Genomic DNA, 18,038 nt, shown 5'->3' with positions numbered 1-18,038 from the left:
AAATTGAAAAACTCAAAGAGAAGAGGGGATGAGGAGGTTATAATCCGAAAGTTGAATGAACAAGAAATAAACGTGAAAGACGCAAATGAACTAGCTCAAAATAGGAATGAATGGTGGAAATGTGAGCAAATATAACCATCAATACCCCAAACCGCTAAGTTGTAGAAGGGTTTACAGATTATATGTACGAGGATTGTGTCAAAAGTACTTAGCCCAACAAAAAAAAATTTTGGAAAAGAATGTACATTCATTTTTCAACATCTTTATGTCCATACAAATAGCCATTAACTGCCGAAGACATCACCTTTTCATTGTGGAGAATATTTGACCAACAAGTCTGAGAATAGGAAATTATCCGATCTGGTGAATAGTGTGTATGAGGTAGTGACTCAAACTTTATTTCATTAATTTTGGCCATTGCAATAATGAATGTGTGAGCTAGTGCATTATCTTGATGAAACGGCACTTTTTTCTTAGCAAAATGCTTGATTTCTTCGCTCAAACGTTGCAATACGTTTGCATAATACTCGCTGTTGATAGTTTTTCTTTTATCAATGAAAATTATCAGACGCCGAATCCCAAAAAATCGACGCCATGACTTTGCCTGCAGATGGAATGGTCTTTGCCTTTCTTGGAGCCGGTTTTCTCTTTTCAGTCAAATGCTTTGGATGTTCTTTTGTTTCGGATGTGAAATGATGGACTCACGTTTCATCCATGGTTATTGTACGGCCCAAAAACTTTATTTTTGTGGATCATTGCTAAACACTCGTTGGAAACATCTTCATGACGCTGTTTTTATTCCATTGTGAACAAAAGCGGCACCTATCTTGCGCACAGTTTCCTCATGTCCAAATTTTCAGTTAATATGCGATGAACCGCACTTTTTGATTCGCCTACTATGTTTGCTAGTCAGTCGACGATCGTCCAGTACCGCTCTATGGAATTTCTTGAACATTTCTGTAGTCGTCACCTCATTTGCTCAACAACTGCGATGCTGATCTTGACAGGTCGTTCGGTCTCGTCTAAACTATGCTACCCAATACTTTACTGTTGATAACTAAGAAGCAGTCTCAACCAAGGAATAATCTAGGTCTACTTTCCTATTAGTTGACCAATAACCAATTTGAAACATGTGCTGGACAGATCGTGTTCTTTCTAATACAGTGATACATTTCAAACAACTACCGCTATCTCTAGGTTAAGCCAGGTACTTCTGGAACCACCCTCGTATGATATATTTTAATTTAAAATATACTATGATTCTTAATTACTTATTGTTTATCACAATAGAAATTTCATATTGTGAATTTTTAATATTCATATATCTTTTATATCTTCTGCCTTAATTCTGAAAAATTACGAGGGAAGCCTCTTACTGTATGGATTATTTTACTTTATGATGAAGCAGTTTTGAGTTCTAGCTGTACATGCATGGCTGGAATAGAGGATATTTTTATCAACGTGACAGCTTTCCCTTGAAACGGTATCTGTAAATTTTTTCATTAGTCGGTTGGGTCCAAAAATTAAAAACCATAAATAACCCATCGTTTGGGTCTGCCAAATAGCTATTTTCGATTATGTCTTCACCCATGTACTATCTACCTAGGTTCTAGAGTAGGGCTTCTATCTTCAAACCAATTACTTCATTTCAAAGCTCTCGATCGAAAATAAGGAAAATTTGTATCTTGTGCTCTAACACATACATTTGTAACCGATGCCGCTTTCAAAGTTTTGCATTTATTATTCCTGTTTACATGTACTTGATTGTACTAGCACCACCAAACAATCCTCATCTACTAGTTCTACATAATTTTCAATACCTATGTTAAATAAGTGATAAGTAGGAAAATTTAGTTATTACCCGTAGCTTTATTATATTAACCTGGTGTATTTAAATGTTGACCATGAGGCAATTATAATCAATGAATGTAGTTTTAATTGGTTAATTGGATCTAAGGGTTCAAATTGATGTCATGATATTTATTAATACCTAGAAAATAATCAAGAAATAGATTTTTTTCTTCAAAAACCATCACAACTGTTTTCAATCTAGTGGCGTGGTTATTTCAAAAAAGTCTCTAATAATTATTTTCTAATTTTTAATCCGAAGTATGGTAATATAACCTAAAAATTAGAATACACATAATTTCTGTCCTGAAATAGTGAAATTATTTACTGATAACCTTCATTGGTGCGAAAATTTTCGTTTATTGTCATCTACGAAATATTTGAAGCATTTAGTCGTCGATGCAGCAGTCTCATACTAGTTGATATCTAAATATTGGTGGTAAGGTAATTGCCCGATGAAAGTTGATACCTTCCACTTCCATTCCAGAACATACATAGCTGTATGACAGTTGACACCCCCCACTCCTCATGACGTACTTCCACTCCAGAACATACGTAGCTTCTCGACTGATGGTGCATAACAAAACATGAGCAGAATTTGAAGACTGATGAGTAATTTTGTAGCATTTTTATCTCTTGTGTAGCCGGAATAAACTAAAAAAAAATAGAAATACCCTTCATTCCTTAATAAACAGGAATAAAACCCACATGATATCCTTTTTAATATTATCAATACTTGACTTTAAAATAATTCTTTAGCTTTCTTTTTTTCATTCGCAATACATTCAGAATTGAATGATTAATGCTAGAAGTAATTATTGGAGGAACTGATCTTGAATAAGAAAAGCCTTATTTCTAATTATTGAAGTGAAAATACATCAATTTTAGACTAGTTTAGATTCAATTGTGCCACTTCAGCACGAGGTCAATATATCCTTCTACAAAATCTCTAGTCTGAATAGAAAACCACACCAAGGCACTGGGGTTGTTCGGAATTACTGGAAAATTAATTATTCAGGTTTTAAAAACAAACACAGATATTTAAAAAAATATATTTCCATAACAAACTTGTTACTAGTAACAAAATACGTGTTTATTTTCTCTGTCTGAGCGGAATTTCGTCATGGAACTTTGGTTTTTTACCATTAATTTGGAAAGTTTGTTTTTGTGTTTTGCAACATAAACACGAACACACTGTCCAAAGAATGAAAACGCTACCTAAACCTAAAAGTATGTAGGATAAATAGTTGTTGTATTCTGGTAGATTCTGTATCAGTCTAAGGCTACTGGCGATGTCGTCTTTTAAATTGATTTTTTGAGTGAAGTAAAATAGAGGCACAAACACTTTTGGCACTTTTTCGTACAATCTAAAACAAAAATTATGTGTATAGAACATTTTACTTAAAAAGTTACGAGTAGAATTAGTAATTTCCAGTTTCTGCATGAATAGTTGAACATTTATCATTTATATTAATTAAAATATTTTTTTGATATTAAACATGAACATTTTCTCAATCTAAGTACACATTTGAACCCTTCAAATTTATTAGATCATCATAGGATGCAACCCATTGGAAAAGGAGGATAATATAATAAAAATTATAGGAAACATAATTTACGGGCGATCTAAGGTCAAGAAGGGAAAAGGGATGATTTTTAAGAGTAAAAAATAGTTTACCTCTTATGAAAAAAAGTCAAATAGCAAAAATATTTTTTTCTCACGAAATTACATTGTAATTTATTTAATTTGGAATATGTATTTTTTCACGTTTTTTTGACATAACATCGAAAAAGCACCCCATTTTCGAACGAAAATTCTCTCGTCAAAAAATCCAATTTTTTTAAAAAGCGGGTAGGATTTTTGTTCGTTGAAATGTCTACTTCTTGTTGGTGTGAAAAGGCAATAAAAACCAAGAAAAGTAAAAAATTAAGACAAAAAAACTCGCACCCGGAAATAATTATGTATAATTTTCAGTTATTCTTTAAATTTTCTTACTTTCATTACAAGAAAAATGTGAGATTCAATGTTACATTGATAAATATAAGTAATTGGTTGTAAAGTTTTGATAGACATCTAAATCATCAAAAAGTAGAGATTTCAACGAATAAAAATCTCACCGACTTTTTAAAAAAAGATAATTTTTGACGCGAGAATTTTCGTTCAGTATATTTAGAACATAAGAAGATAAGTATCAAACCATCAAACTTCGGGAAAAAAAATTTGTTTCATAAAACATCAAAATTAAAAGCGAAAATCTTGGTTTTTTGAATTTTTCACATAAATTTTGAGGTTATGTGAAAAAAGTGATTTTACAAAAGCTGTAGATCTTTTGATTACTTACAACTTTGCTAATCTACTTTTTTCCATAGGACTTATAGTTTTGCCGGAAATCAAGATAAACTATTTTTAACCCTTACAATATCACCCTTTTTCCCTTCGCGATCTCGGATCGCCCGTAAATTATTTTTCCTTCCATTTTTATAATAGTCTCCTTATTTTCCAATAGGTTTCATCCTACTATTATTTTCTTTCACTCTTTATCATTTTTTAAGGGTTTTACCCTTGTCTAATCCTCAAATTTGCTTCAGGATATGATAGAGTAAATAAATTTAGTTGCTTTATTCGAATCCTTGCGATGCATTCATAATTTTTAATAATTTTATGATTTATAATTCTTTGTATGTATGTAGGAAACTCACGAGGCGAAAAAAATTTACAAACAAATAACACCAGCCCGTATATAGAAACTTTTTTACAGATAATTCAATGAAACTAGCTGTTTCTGAAAGGTTTTTTCTCTATTACGTCTATATTTTGGACAAATATTTCGTACATCAACAATACAATTTATGTTTTCAATATTAGTTTACGTGAACAGAGATGTATGAATGAAAATTGATTTCCCATTTTATCTCTAGGTGGAACCGTTCAACTGGTTCTTCACTGTAATCCCCTAGGTTCTCAGGGAAATTAGTCAAGGTGGGAATGTAGAAAGTGCACTTTTACTCTCATGTTGCATCCAAACTTTTTATATTGACGTTTCTACAAGGTTTCTGTACTCGGGATCCACACCAGTTTTTTTTCTGATTCATAATTTTTTCAAAATTTGTGTCTTTTCGCACCATTCGGATTTGTGGACCCACGAAAAGATACTTGAAGCAGGCGCCTTGTTTTGATAAAGCGGTCACAAATTGCTTCATCAATTCAAGCTTTATGTGCAACGGTTCAAGCAGGATGTTTCTGATACCAGGCACAAAATTTTGTCGTTTAGGCCACAATTTTGGTTTCCAGTGTTTGTCACGAGCCAATGACATAAGAAGCACGTCATTTTCGTATAACTCAGCTGCTGACCTTGCAGAAGGCCTATCATTGGTGCTCTGCATATTTAATGGTGCCCAATGGGATCCCTACATTTTCATATTTTTCCTTCGAGTGAACGGAATAGACAACTCCACTCAGACATTTCGTAAGTTATTCTAAAATATTTCATTACATCAGGAATATTACCATTAAATTTTTTTCTTCGAAGAAAGGTAGAGAATATCGTTCTCTATAGAGATACAATGGAAATAATGTACCTGGGAGATTTTTTGATGCCAGTTTTGAATCAAGAGCTTCAGATTCCTCTTTCTATAGGTCTAAATCTCTAATCAAATCATTTAATTCTGTTTGGGTAAACATCTGTGGTTGATTGCGTAAATTCGTCCCTCAACGTAATTAATTAGCCACATTCTCAGCTTTAGTTGATGGATCGATCAAAATGTTAGGTGGAATCGATAGATCTGGCCCAGGGGCACAGTTCGTATTGCGGAGGAAAGCTGCCTGCCTTCCTGTCTAACCATAGACCTCGAACATGATCAAAACTCATATCAGTAATGGAAGATTGCTTAATTTATATAGTTAACAAAGTACAGTCTATCGTTATGTGATTGGTTGGTTGGGATATGTTTTGTCATACTCAGAATGGAACGAAGACTTGATGATCATTGACACGAGAAGTACAACTTGCGCCTTAATCTCAAAAATTATATTTATCAATAAACTATTTTGTTTTATTTGAGTCCATAGTTGTAATATATTTATACAGTTTTGAATAAAACAAATACAATCAAAAGTATTTGCTTATTTCTATTTTTAAATGGATTTGTAAAAACGAGTCCACGGTGAGTCCTCGGGGATACATATTATTCAACAATTCATTAATTTGAAATACACAGTTTCCTTACCGTATGCTTGGAATTGGTTGAAGTAACATATTTACTTGCATTGCTGTTTGTACTTCCATCACAACTCCGGATTTCTGAAATTTACCATATAAATATCAATTTGAAACACGTAAATTTCAAACGAATATTATAAGTTAAAAATAAATCAAATTAAACAACTCAATACATACATATTACCTTGCACAATGAAATTACACGTGTAGAAAATATTAAAAACAACCTTGAAAATCAATCTTTTTAAAAATATTTCAATTTATTTATAGGTGCAATTAAGTTTACACCAACAATCAAAATTACACTGTCTGACTCGCATTTCGATAACCAAGTTATCGTCTTCAGAGACAATTTACCTTCAGTCTCTGAGTGCGCGAACCAGCAGACATAGAAGACATTTCAGAAAGTAAGGTACATCGTGTATTAACTGAAAATTTGAATATGAGAAAGCTGGGTGCTGCGTTTGCTCACAATGGAACAAAAACAGTCGTAAAGATGTTTCCATCGAGTGTTTCGCAATGTTTTATAGACAAAAAAACGAATTTTCGCGCTATTTCGTAACCATCATTTCACACCCAAAGCAGAAGAACAATCAAAATAATAGATTGAAAAGAGAGAACCGGCTCCAAAGAAGGCAATGTCCGTTCCATTTGTATCTATCTGTAGACAATATCATGGCGGTTTTTTAGGATGCGTGTGAGATAATTTTGAAAAAGAAAAAATTATCAACGGCGAATATTATGCTATATTGTTGTGTATGCATTTCATAGACAGACAAGTACCTCATACCTTAATCAAAGTCATAGAGCGCGAACAAAATCCAGGCCAAGATAGATGGAGAGCTCACTGAACCAATCCCTGTGGAAAGAGGAACACGACAGGGCGACTCACTGAGTCCACTCCTTTTCAACATAATTGTTAATGAAATAATAAAGCAACTATGCAAATTGAACGGATACAAAATGGGTGACCGCAATATTACAATCCTGTGCTATGCTGACGATTGGCGACCTCCAAAGGCTGCTATATCGCTTTAATTACACAGCAAAATCTCTAAATATGATGGTTTCTGCCTCCAAAACAAAAAGCCTGATATCAAATATACGTCTTAGATGCAAGCTGGTGGTAGACGATAAAATAATCCAGCAAGAAATGAAATTCAAATATAGGTATAGAACTATTGAGACAAAACTGTAATCAGATCCATAATGACGTACACAGCAGAAACTCCGCCTGATACAGCAAAAAAAAGCTCCTGGAAACAAGCGAAATGAAAGTTCTACGAAAAATTACTGGAAAAACGCTCCTAAACAGGAAATGTAGCGCCGACATAAGGCTAAAATGCAGAGTGGAAAATATTAACGAATGGATACTGAGGAAGAAAGCGCGAATGGTACGAACACATAAGTAGAATGAGCGAGGAAAGAATAGTAAGGATAGTACGAGACAAGTCACCACTGGGGAGAAGAAGTATGGGAAGGCCACGAAAAAGATGGAGTCATAATCTTACCACCAATTGAGGCAATAGGCATGCTGCGAAGAATGAACAGACAAGATTGTTGTTTTATCAAGTCAATGCACCAGATTTAGACCCTTTGGATAATTTTCTGTTCCCAGACTTGAAAAAGTAGCTCGGTGATCAAAGATTCTTATCATAAAAAATGTATGGAACTTACTGAACATCGCTAAGAAAAGTGTATGGAGCTAAAAGGAATTGAAAAATAAATATATTTTTTTCCAAAATTTTTGTGTTGGTCAAGCAATTGTGGGACCATTCTCGTAAACATCGTTAAGCTATGGGATTCGCAGCTCGATGATGGCTTGGTACCATCAGTTGTTACTATTAAAATGAGGTTTATCAGAATGTGATCTTTTTTTGACGTAGACAAATTTTAAGACGCAAGTGGTTGTTATATTCATTTAAATGAATATCGTTTAAAACAAATGTATTTTATTCTTCATATACAATTTTCTATGTTTTTTCTTAGAATACACTACATGTTCCAGCACATTCTATCGATATTCACTTTCACTTACCGGTTCGATAATGATGTAAAATTCATGTAGGGTCTTATCTGGCTTCATTCCCTCAATTGAGTTCGTATAATAAGGATCAGCTCCATAAAAATGTGGAAACGATAAAAAGCTAGGGGAATTATCCCTACACGTTGAGACGTTAAATACTCCCGATGGTATACATTCTCCCACACAAAAACACTGGTTTTCAGGACGTTTTGTACCTAAAAAAAATGCCAACCGAATTAGAGGCGTCAAGAGTTGCGAAAAAAGATTTTCTTTCGAATTTAGTTTTTCATATAATTGAAGTATAGTTTAATTTCAACCTAATATTCACATTTTGTTCTACGCAAGGGTCGTTTAAATATGACATCCTGTTCGCTGAAAATAGTTCCTCTCCAATCTAAAATTTCTATGCTAGGAAACATCCCCTACGAGGATATTAACGATTTCAAGGTTTATACAAAGACGTGCTGATTTTCTGGCCATCATATATAGTTTTTTATGGACGTGGTTTTACTTTTATACCTTCAAATGCACTGCTTTGTCTATCCAATACCCAAGTTCGTTCCTGCTGCTCCTTAACTAGCATAATTAAATGGATTGAATGACTGCTCTAACATGGTTCTCTAGTTCAACCAATGTGATTGGAAGAGCTGATGTATCTTTTGAAAACCTATACAAACAAAAAATCAGAAACATTAAGGTCCGGTGACTTTGAAGATCCCCGAGGAAGCCTGTCACCTTACATCAAAACTCCACTGTGGTTGAGCAACATCTTGCTGTCAAAGAAAAAGGGATCATACATTTTTAGAGAATTTCGGAGATACACAGAGACGACATGGTGCAGCATCTGCTAATAGTTTGACTGTAATAAGCAGTAGAAATGTTCTGAACATTGTGACAGCTTCTGTGACTTTGTTTGGAATTGGTATGGACATAGGTTTTTGACTTTTCACTTTATTTTCACTTAACTGTCATTTTTGGTCATTTTTACAAAAGAAAACATATTCCGGAACATTTCTTGTGCTCTGAATCACATCCGATAAGTGGAATACTGTTATTCTCTCACCGAATGTAAATTATTAATTATTTGACTAAATTGAATGCCTTAATGGAAGAGTGGCTCTTCAAGGAAAAAATTTTTGTCCAGTTGGAAAACAGAAACTGTTTTCTTCAATAAATATGATCTTTTTTCCTTGAATTCGACATAAAAATGAAGATTAAGATTTATAAATCCCAAAAGACAGTAGTTAGGACCGTATCGAATAAAGAAACGGTTTTTGTTACCTCAAGAGCATGTTTATTCATTATTTAGATTGTATTTTCTTTTCGGCGGTATAATGTTATATTATAAATTCGTCTACTTTGCCATAGCGATGAAAAAAATTCACCTAAATTGCGTTTGAAGATATCCAAACCCAACAGCGAGCTTTTAATTAGGATCTACCCTGCAGAATGTAACTTTCTTTTTATTCGACTTAATAAATTTTTTTTTAATATTGAAACTAATATATCTGTCATATTTATGTAAAATTTTGACAGATGACATAATATATTATCCACTAACCATTATCAAAAATATAATCCCCAGTATATTTATATCCTAAGACACCTTTAATAATGACATCTTCTACGTATTCTAGTTCGGCATATTTACAAAGTTCGCCGGAATATACGACGAGTTTATCCCTTTTCCTATTTATAGGATAAAACTCTCCAGCAGAGCCTTTTATATCGTTACAATGTCCTTCGTAGTAACTCGTTTGATTCTTGTAATTCCAAGTCAACATTTTTCCGAAATCCTCATCGTTTTTGTAATACATACTGTAGATTCCAACGTTACCGATAGTAGCATTTTTCTAAAAATATAATCAAAATTCATTAAACTTGAAAGTATACATTTCTTCTTGAAAATTACACGCAAATCGAATAATCTACTGTCAAAATTTATTGTAACTCACTCTGTAAAATATACCAAATTTATCTTGGACGTTTAAAAATGGAAACTTCGATAAAGTTTCTAAAAGAGGTTCTTCGTAGCCTTCAAAGAGTATCTCAGAAATGTTTTTTGTAACATGGAGACTCGATACACTTGATAATGCCGCCGAGATTAACCTTCTGGTTAACCAATTGAAAAGCCTAGACTTGTAACTAATTGTCTGGAACAAACAAAATCAGTTAATGAATCTAAAGAAAAACGTGAAAATTATGTTACAAAATCTATTATTCAGAACCTGGGTAATACAATGTTTAGTTAATTCACATTTTGCTGGATATCTAAAAAATATCATTCTAGTCTATTAACCCATAAATTTAAAAAAATTGAGTGAAATTTGATACCAGTACAATTCAATAATTTCATAAATGAAGCTCTTAATGAAAAATGGCGACGAAAGTAGAAGGATTACATTATTTGATCTGATAATGGAGTTTTGTCGTTTAGAAAAAATTTAGATCCATTATTATAATTAGTATATCCAATACAAAAACCAAAATTTTATACCACAGTGAAGAAATATTTGTATCTTCGTCCTATCGATATAACGCGAATGATATTCTCTTTGAATTTCCAAATTGTGAGCTGTTTAATCATTCTACTTAAGGCCCTGATCTTACATCTGGCGATTTTCATATTTACTTGCACCTTAAGAAACTCCTGTCCTCTGATAAACGTTTAGGTAAAGAAGAAGAGATGAAGACATCTGTCAAACCTCGGTTCGTTTCACAGGCGGCAGAATTCGACGACAGATGACTATTTATTAGTGATATTATTCAAATTCTATTCTATGCAACTGAGGAAATCAATTTAGACAACACAAAGACCTTATTAGACTAAATTGACAGTCCAAACTGATATTAAATTCGGTCTTCCCAATATTTATACACCGTATTACAAATACCAGCTGCAGAAGGTGCTCAAAAGTCACAATTTTAGACTCTATTACGATAGACAGGTGACGAATAACAGACCTGACATCTTGATGGTTGATGGACGAGTTATTTTGGTCTTTCTTCTCATTTATTATGTCTGCAATTGGCGTCGTGTCTAAGACCTTACAAGATACCATGGCTAAACTGGGTGCAGTGCGAAAGTTTATTATAGGTTCGTTCAACAACTAGATGCTAGCGGCGGTTCGTTTCTGGTCACGACGCCTTTCAGACACTAATTTGTGTGAACTAGAGGTCGTATATTATCAGTCGTGAACATGAAGCAGTCTTGGACATGTGCAGAACGAGTAGTATTCTTGCCCAGTTTATGGCCCCGTGTGAGCCCGCCTACATGGATGTAGATTGCGCAGAAGATATCTATAAACGCTTCCGTCCAGACTAGCAGGTTGGAACAAACCTTATATGAACTGAACCATAATTCTTTTGCAAGTCTCTGGGACATCTTTCAGTAGATTTTTTTTACATGTGGCATTGTTAATCTAAATTAATGCTTCTTCAGTGATTCGTTTTGGATTTGTGTGATTATAGTTTATTTCATAATGGTATAGAGTAATAAAATCTCATTAGGTATGCAAAGGGACCACGGAGTTACCCAACGAATATTTAAGCCACTTTCATAGTTTGGCGTTAATTTCATTGTAAAATACTTTTTATTTTTATCAAGTGCAGGTAGTATCACCTGGGTTGGAGTCAATTTATGGGTTTTAGCCTATTGTTATCCATTCACAAACACTGAAAATAGTGTGCCAAAGGCGTGCCGGTAAAAAGGGAAGCCGAATCTGAAATAGGGCTAGAATTAGGCATTAATAGAAGGTTAAACGGTTCCTGTTAAACGCAAAACGCAACTGTATAATCTACTACCTCAGTAATCCCTACACAATATTTCGATATTGACACTTCAGGCTACAAAACATACTTTTCCTAATTCTCGTACGCAATTACTTTAAATTTTAATATTATAAACAATACTATTTCAAGACCTACACATATGGTCGACACCGAAATTGAGCCGAACTGGACGGAATTCCCCATTTTATTACTCTACACCTGTCTGAAATAGACTATAATTTGTTCGATTCCGTGCTTGTTTGCACATTATTAGTTACTAATGATTTAATAAATTCAGTTTCGAATCAGTTTTTTAATGGTGTAAGCGCGTTAGTGAAGTCCGAAAGAGCCCTGAAGATGACCAGCGCCCAGGTCACCCTGTGACTGTTTTAACTCCGGAAAGAGTAACCAAAATCAACAAAATTGTGCGTACAGATCGTCGAATAAGCATCCGATTAATTGCCGAGGCTGTAAACGCCGATAAAGAAACGGTTAGAAAAATTTTACTCATGACAAAAGTCTGTGCGAAGTTGGTGCCAAAAAATCTGACTTTTGACCAAAAGCTCTTGCTTCAAAGGGTCTGCTCAGATTTCCTTTAAAGGTTAGAAAGGTTAGTAAAAAGATCTGCTTTGAGTCGATGGAAGTGGTAAAGCAAAAAACGGCAGACCTCCTAAAGACTTCCAGCACTGCTGTAGAATGTAGAATAATTTTTATAATAGAACCCAACCGGTTGGTACATTAGTAAAATATACGCAACAAATACAGAATTAAACAAAATTGCTTTATTCAATTGAAAGGTTGTTCAAAATTAACCTGTGGCTCGTGCTGCAAACTTCATCTGTGTAAAATGACCTACATCAGCTCCACTTACTAATATTTATAATTTAACTATGATACGTCAGGTTATTGGCGATGCAGTAGTAAAAGCAGTTTCGAATGAAGAGAGAAATTTGTAATAAACAACCGATTTAAATGCGTTCTACGTATACGATAATTTATCACAAAAAAGCGACAGCAGAAATAGAGACGGAAAAATGTGAAGCTCTTCCTGTAGGAACGATAAATCGACTGAGAAAGCTGTCAGAACACGTGTACGATAAACGAACATGAAAATAAAAAACCTAGTGAATAATTCATTCTAACAATCTTGAGACGCTTATATCATTATCATGCAATATGTAAATCTCTTCATGTTTTAAATAAAACTATTTGCCTAATTAGCAATGAAAAAAGTGTCTTATCAAAAATTACAGGTATACCAAACTTATTTAAAACCATAATATACATGAAAAAAAAACTAAAGAAACCGCTGTGAATGTTAACCAATTATGAAGTGCGTCTAAAAAGTTTTTGAATTGTTTCAGATCCAAAGCAGAACATACAAATAAATTATCTTTATTGGCCTTGAAAGGAATCGCCTTTATGCACAACAAACTTTTAACAATGTTAGTAAAGCTTCTGAAAGCTCCCTCTTGCGAAATCGATTGCAGAACGCGTGTCTATGTGGCAAGATATACCTCTTTCAAAATCTTCTTCATGCGATGAAACAGAAAGAATTTCTCAGGTGCCAGGTTGAGTAGATCATAAAGAACAGCCACTCCACACGAGTCAGGAATTGGTGCACGTAGATTGTAGAGTGAGCAGGCGCATTATCGGGGAGCGGGACTTCTTGTCCCGACCTGTTCCACTAGTGCCGAACACGCCGGATGCGTCTAAGAAACCGTTTCAAAACTTCCTCGTAGAATACGGCGTCCAAGATTCGACTCACAGGAACCTGATGGATAAGTGAATAGTTGTCGAAGGAAGAACTTTTGACAGTCACCATTCCAACGATAATTGAACTATAAGTACCAGGAGTCTTCAACTGCTAGGATGGTTTGCAGAAGGGATGGATCCTTGGTAATGCTTTTGGTTCACCAGTCCAACGATTTCTGCTCGGAATCAGAGTGGAATTAGAAGGATAACCATCATCTATGACGATGGTTTTCCGAATGGAACGGTATAAATCGAGAACACATCTTCCTCTTACCGAGATCTTCGTAGATAATGGTGTGTATTCAATCGTGAGGTAGTTGTTAACAGTTTTTCTGATGGCGACTTCCGTCCTGGTCAGATTCACCAACATTTCATGTATTTCCGTAATTACGTAACCGTTTTCCCTGTTCAACTGCCATAGTAACAACGAGGCTTACTATTAGGTAGCGTTCCTTTACATTTCTCTGCAGCGTCATGTGCAAGCGTGTGCATGAGACATCGGATTGAAATTTTAGACTCAACTCGAAAATTCATTTCTCTACTAATATGAATTTGGATATATAGCAGTGGGTAGGATATTGCGCGGGATTTTATACCCATATAATACTATTCGATTATCATCATTTACCAATCTTCCCTTTAGCTTTGATTCAACTTTAAGAGACATACATTCTCGTGGAGTTTATACGGAAAATTATTAACATGTGTCTAAAACTTTGGGTCACATTATCACAATTTTTCTAATACAAAATATTTTCTTGATAATCTAGCTTTCTAAAAGAGAAAGAATTTTCGAATTCAATCAATATTGTTCGAGGTTACCCTGCAAAGCCCGCCATGATTATTATAGTAGCTAACTCAATAATCAAGTTTAGTTGGACAAACAGAGGGAAGTATCACATCAAGACGTAACGAACATATATGTTATAAAAAATTCGAATACCTACCAAAGGAACAACATTGATAGTAGATATCACATCGCTCAATTTTCTAGCACTATTTTCGTCATCGAAATAATAAAATTTCATATGCGAAAAACTAACGGTGGAATTCTCCTCGTGCCAAGATATATTAATTTTTTCCTTGACTTCTTTAAATTTATAAGGTCCCACTTCTTGAAATTCCGGTTTAACCTCAATATTATTTATTCGTTGAGGGTTTGTCCAATTGAACAAATATATATTCAAGTCTAAAGGTGGATCATTGGTCAACCATTCTTGGTAAGCTTTAGATGTTGGTGTAAATTTGAGCGCATCAATTAATATCAGCTCGTAAATGGTTTCGAAGAAGACGAGTATAGAAACGCCTACGCCGATGAGGATCAAACCAAGGAGTAATAGACAGACTTGGCCTATCTGTCGACGACGATGTTTTAGTCGAGAGTTTCTGAAACAATATACGATAAATATAATTAAATGAGCCGTATTTACTACCATCAATCGATAGTATCTATGTAAAAATAATATGAGTTGTAATAACTCATTTCTATAAATTACTACGAGGTTTGTATGTAAAGTTTCCAGCCTTATAAGTCAACAAGGAATTTTTTTTCCAACATAGTCTCCCCGTAAGTGTACTACGCAGTTATTGCAGCGATGCTGTAACCTTTTTAGAACTTCCAACTTAGTTGTCGTTTTTCTCCCCAAAATACTGTTGACGAGACTTGAGGTTTATGAATCTGATATCGAGACTGCCCAGCAATCTAGGTGTAGTTTATCATGAAGTCGATCCACGAGGTGGAACGGTCGTTGATGATTACTACTTGCAGGGTTTTGAGGCGTCTACGTGAAGCAATTCGTTGTAGCACGATTTTACTTTCTCAAATTTTCTTAACCAATACTTTGCTACGAATTTTTTGTTTGCTGAGAATTTTTATATGGTTTCAAAATTTACAACTTTTCTTATAAGCAACTTTCTAAGTCTATCAGTTCTAGTTACTGTTCTTAGGTATTTCATCTCTGTTCCTCCAAGACGACTCTTTTCTCTCTCTCTCTCTATCTGCCAGTATCCAAAATTCACAACTATATAAGAATTGGTTTGTAAATTGCTTTGTATACTTTTCATCCTGTTTTCTGTTAATATTTGATTACAGTAGCTTAAATGTCCTTTCCTAAAGGATGTTGATATTTATAGTAAAAGACATCAGGATCATATAAAAACAGTATGCAGATCAAACCACGGAGCTACGAACTACGGAACACCTTCAGATACTTAGGGCACTCCGTCATGCTATTTAACATATATGTAGAACGAATTTTTCAGCTGGTATTAAGAGACCACCAAAAAGGCATTAAAGTAAATGGAACTTTCATAAATAATATTAGGAATGCCGACGATACTGCGACACTAGCCGATAACGTAGAAGATCTACAAGAGCTAGTCAATTCTATCAACGAAATTGGAACCAAATACGGACTCAAAATAAACGCGCATAAAACCAAACTAATGGTCATAAGCAGACAATAACACGGCGGAGTTCAATTACTTGTCAATGGAAATAACATAGAGAGAGAGTAAATAAATTTAAATACCTTGGATGTATGTTAAATGAAAAATGGGATTGCGACGAGGAAGTTAAAACTCGGATAGCAATTGCGAAAACAAAGTTTAATAAGTTGGCTGTTGCTGTCTGCTTTTCCGAAATCTACTTTACGACCCTGTCACAATTAGTTCTATTTTAGCTTGCAGTTTCTTTTCGATTATGTGTTTAAAAAGCTTTAGCGGTGGAGGTACATTTATTTCTCTAATTATTGCTGCAGTACTTTATGTTTCTTTTTTTTGTGTACTATCCAATATTCAAGCATCTATTTTTATACATACGAGAAGTAACTGGCCTGACCTAGAGATGGCTTGATATTGGTAATTCATTTCCCCTATCCGATTAGTCATATTGACAGCCTTCCGAAACTTTGTTTTGCCTCTCAGGTTTTTCTGTTTCCATTTGGTTATACAAGGTCGAGGATGGTCCAGAAAGTATCTGGCTAGACCTAGAGATGACGGTAGTTGCTTGAAAAATTCCATTGCATTAAAAAGTACACAATCTATCCAGATTATGTTTCAAGTTTGAAGACGCCACGATGTTAGGTATTTGTTTGGGAGCCATCAATAGTGGACGTTTTCAGTGAATTTGTAAACAAGGAAAAAATTATTTATCATTGTGTGATACAATACTTTTATTTAAAAGACCTTAGCCCAACCAATATCAAAGCTGAACAAGTTTCTACTTTGGGTGAGATTTCTCCTTGATTATCAACAATAAAATATTGGGTAGCAGAGTGTTAACGAGGCCGTATAACCTGCGAAGACCAGCACGACGACTCCAAAAATGTTCAAGAAAATCTACAAATAGGTACTGGATGATTGTCGACTGAAAGTGCGCGAGCTAGCAGACATAGTAGGCATATTTGAAAATGAGAAAGCTGTGCGTAAAATGGGTGCCGCGTTTGCTTATAATGGACCAAAAACATCAAGTGTTTCACAGAAATGAAGCTGATTTTTTGCGCAGTTTCAATACAATGGATTGAAAAGGAAGAACCGACAACAAAGAAGGTAAATACCGTTCCATCTACAGGCAAGCGCATGGCGTCCGTTTTTTGGGATTCGCGTGTGATAATTTTCATTGACTAACTTGAAAATGTGAGACTATCAACTGCGAGTATTATGAAAACTTATTGAATCTTTTTAGCGAAAAAATCAAGCGAAAACGACTACATTTGGTTAAAAAGAAAGTGTTGTTTCATCAAGACAATGCACCAGCTCACACATCCGTTATTGAAATGGCTAGATTCATGGCCAGATTCAGCCCCCTCGGATAATTCCCTGTTTTCATGCTTGTGAAAATGTTTCGAGGTGGTCAAAGACTTTTAACAATGAAGAGGTGATGTTGGCAGTTAATGATTATTTTGAGGAGCTTATTATAAAAAGGGTTCGAACTTATTAAACACATTTTTGTGTTTTCTTCATTTTTGGGCCAGATACTTCTGGGACCATCCTTGTGGACTATTAAAAATGTCTAGCAGTAATAAGATCACTTTTTTCTCTCAGTACAAGCCAAATTTGATCCTATTGTATACATACATCAGTTATAATTAACTATTTTGCATAAATTTTGAGCGTCTTGTGAAGAATAACTAAGTTTTAGTGATAATTTTGAAAATATATCCAACAATATATATTAAAATTTGTTTTTATATCAACAAATTTTAATAATAAAATTTATTTTTAAATAGATTCACTTTTCACAATAAAATTGATAAAAATTTAGATGAAACAGTGATTCAAACCGTAGCGATTATCTGTTTCTAGATAAAATATGAATTGTATATATACCTACGAGGATCCATTATTAGTTAAAATCCCTGGAATCTCCAGATGATTAACCCAGTTAACTTAACACTCAAATAACTATATTCCCGTTG

General features: G+C 34.3%; 1 protein-coding gene across 1 annotated transcript in view; it reads right to left on the bottom strand.

Moving 5' to 3' along the window:
- Positions 1-2,884: 2,884 nt before the first annotated feature.
- LOC130898899 (uncharacterized) overlaps positions 2,885-18,038 on the bottom strand; it is a 58,520-nt gene continuing 43,366 nt past the window's right edge. The window contains exons 8-13 of the mRNA XM_057808496.1: positions 14,568-15,006; positions 10,050-10,247; positions 9,656-9,947; positions 8,107-8,309; positions 6,076-6,149; positions 2,885-3,215 (exon numbers count right to left, since the gene is read on the bottom strand). Of these exons, the coding sequence (XP_057664479.1) occupies positions 2,942-3,215; positions 6,076-6,149; positions 8,107-8,309; positions 9,656-9,947; positions 10,050-10,247; positions 14,568-15,006 (1,480 nt within the window). The 3' untranslated portion in view covers positions 2,885-2,941. The remainder of the gene's footprint in view (positions 3,216-6,075; positions 6,150-8,106; positions 8,310-9,655; positions 9,948-10,049; positions 10,248-14,567; positions 15,007-18,038) is intronic.

The sequence above is a fragment of the Diorhabda carinulata genome, chromosome 10 (assembly GCF_026250575.1).
Source record: "Diorhabda carinulata isolate Delta chromosome 10, icDioCari1.1, whole genome shotgun sequence".
NCBI lineage: Eukaryota > Metazoa > Arthropoda > Insecta > Coleoptera > Chrysomelidae > Diorhabda > Diorhabda carinulata.
The sequence above is the reverse complement of the archived record's forward strand: the minus strand, read 5'-3'. Positions and strand labels throughout refer to the sequence as shown.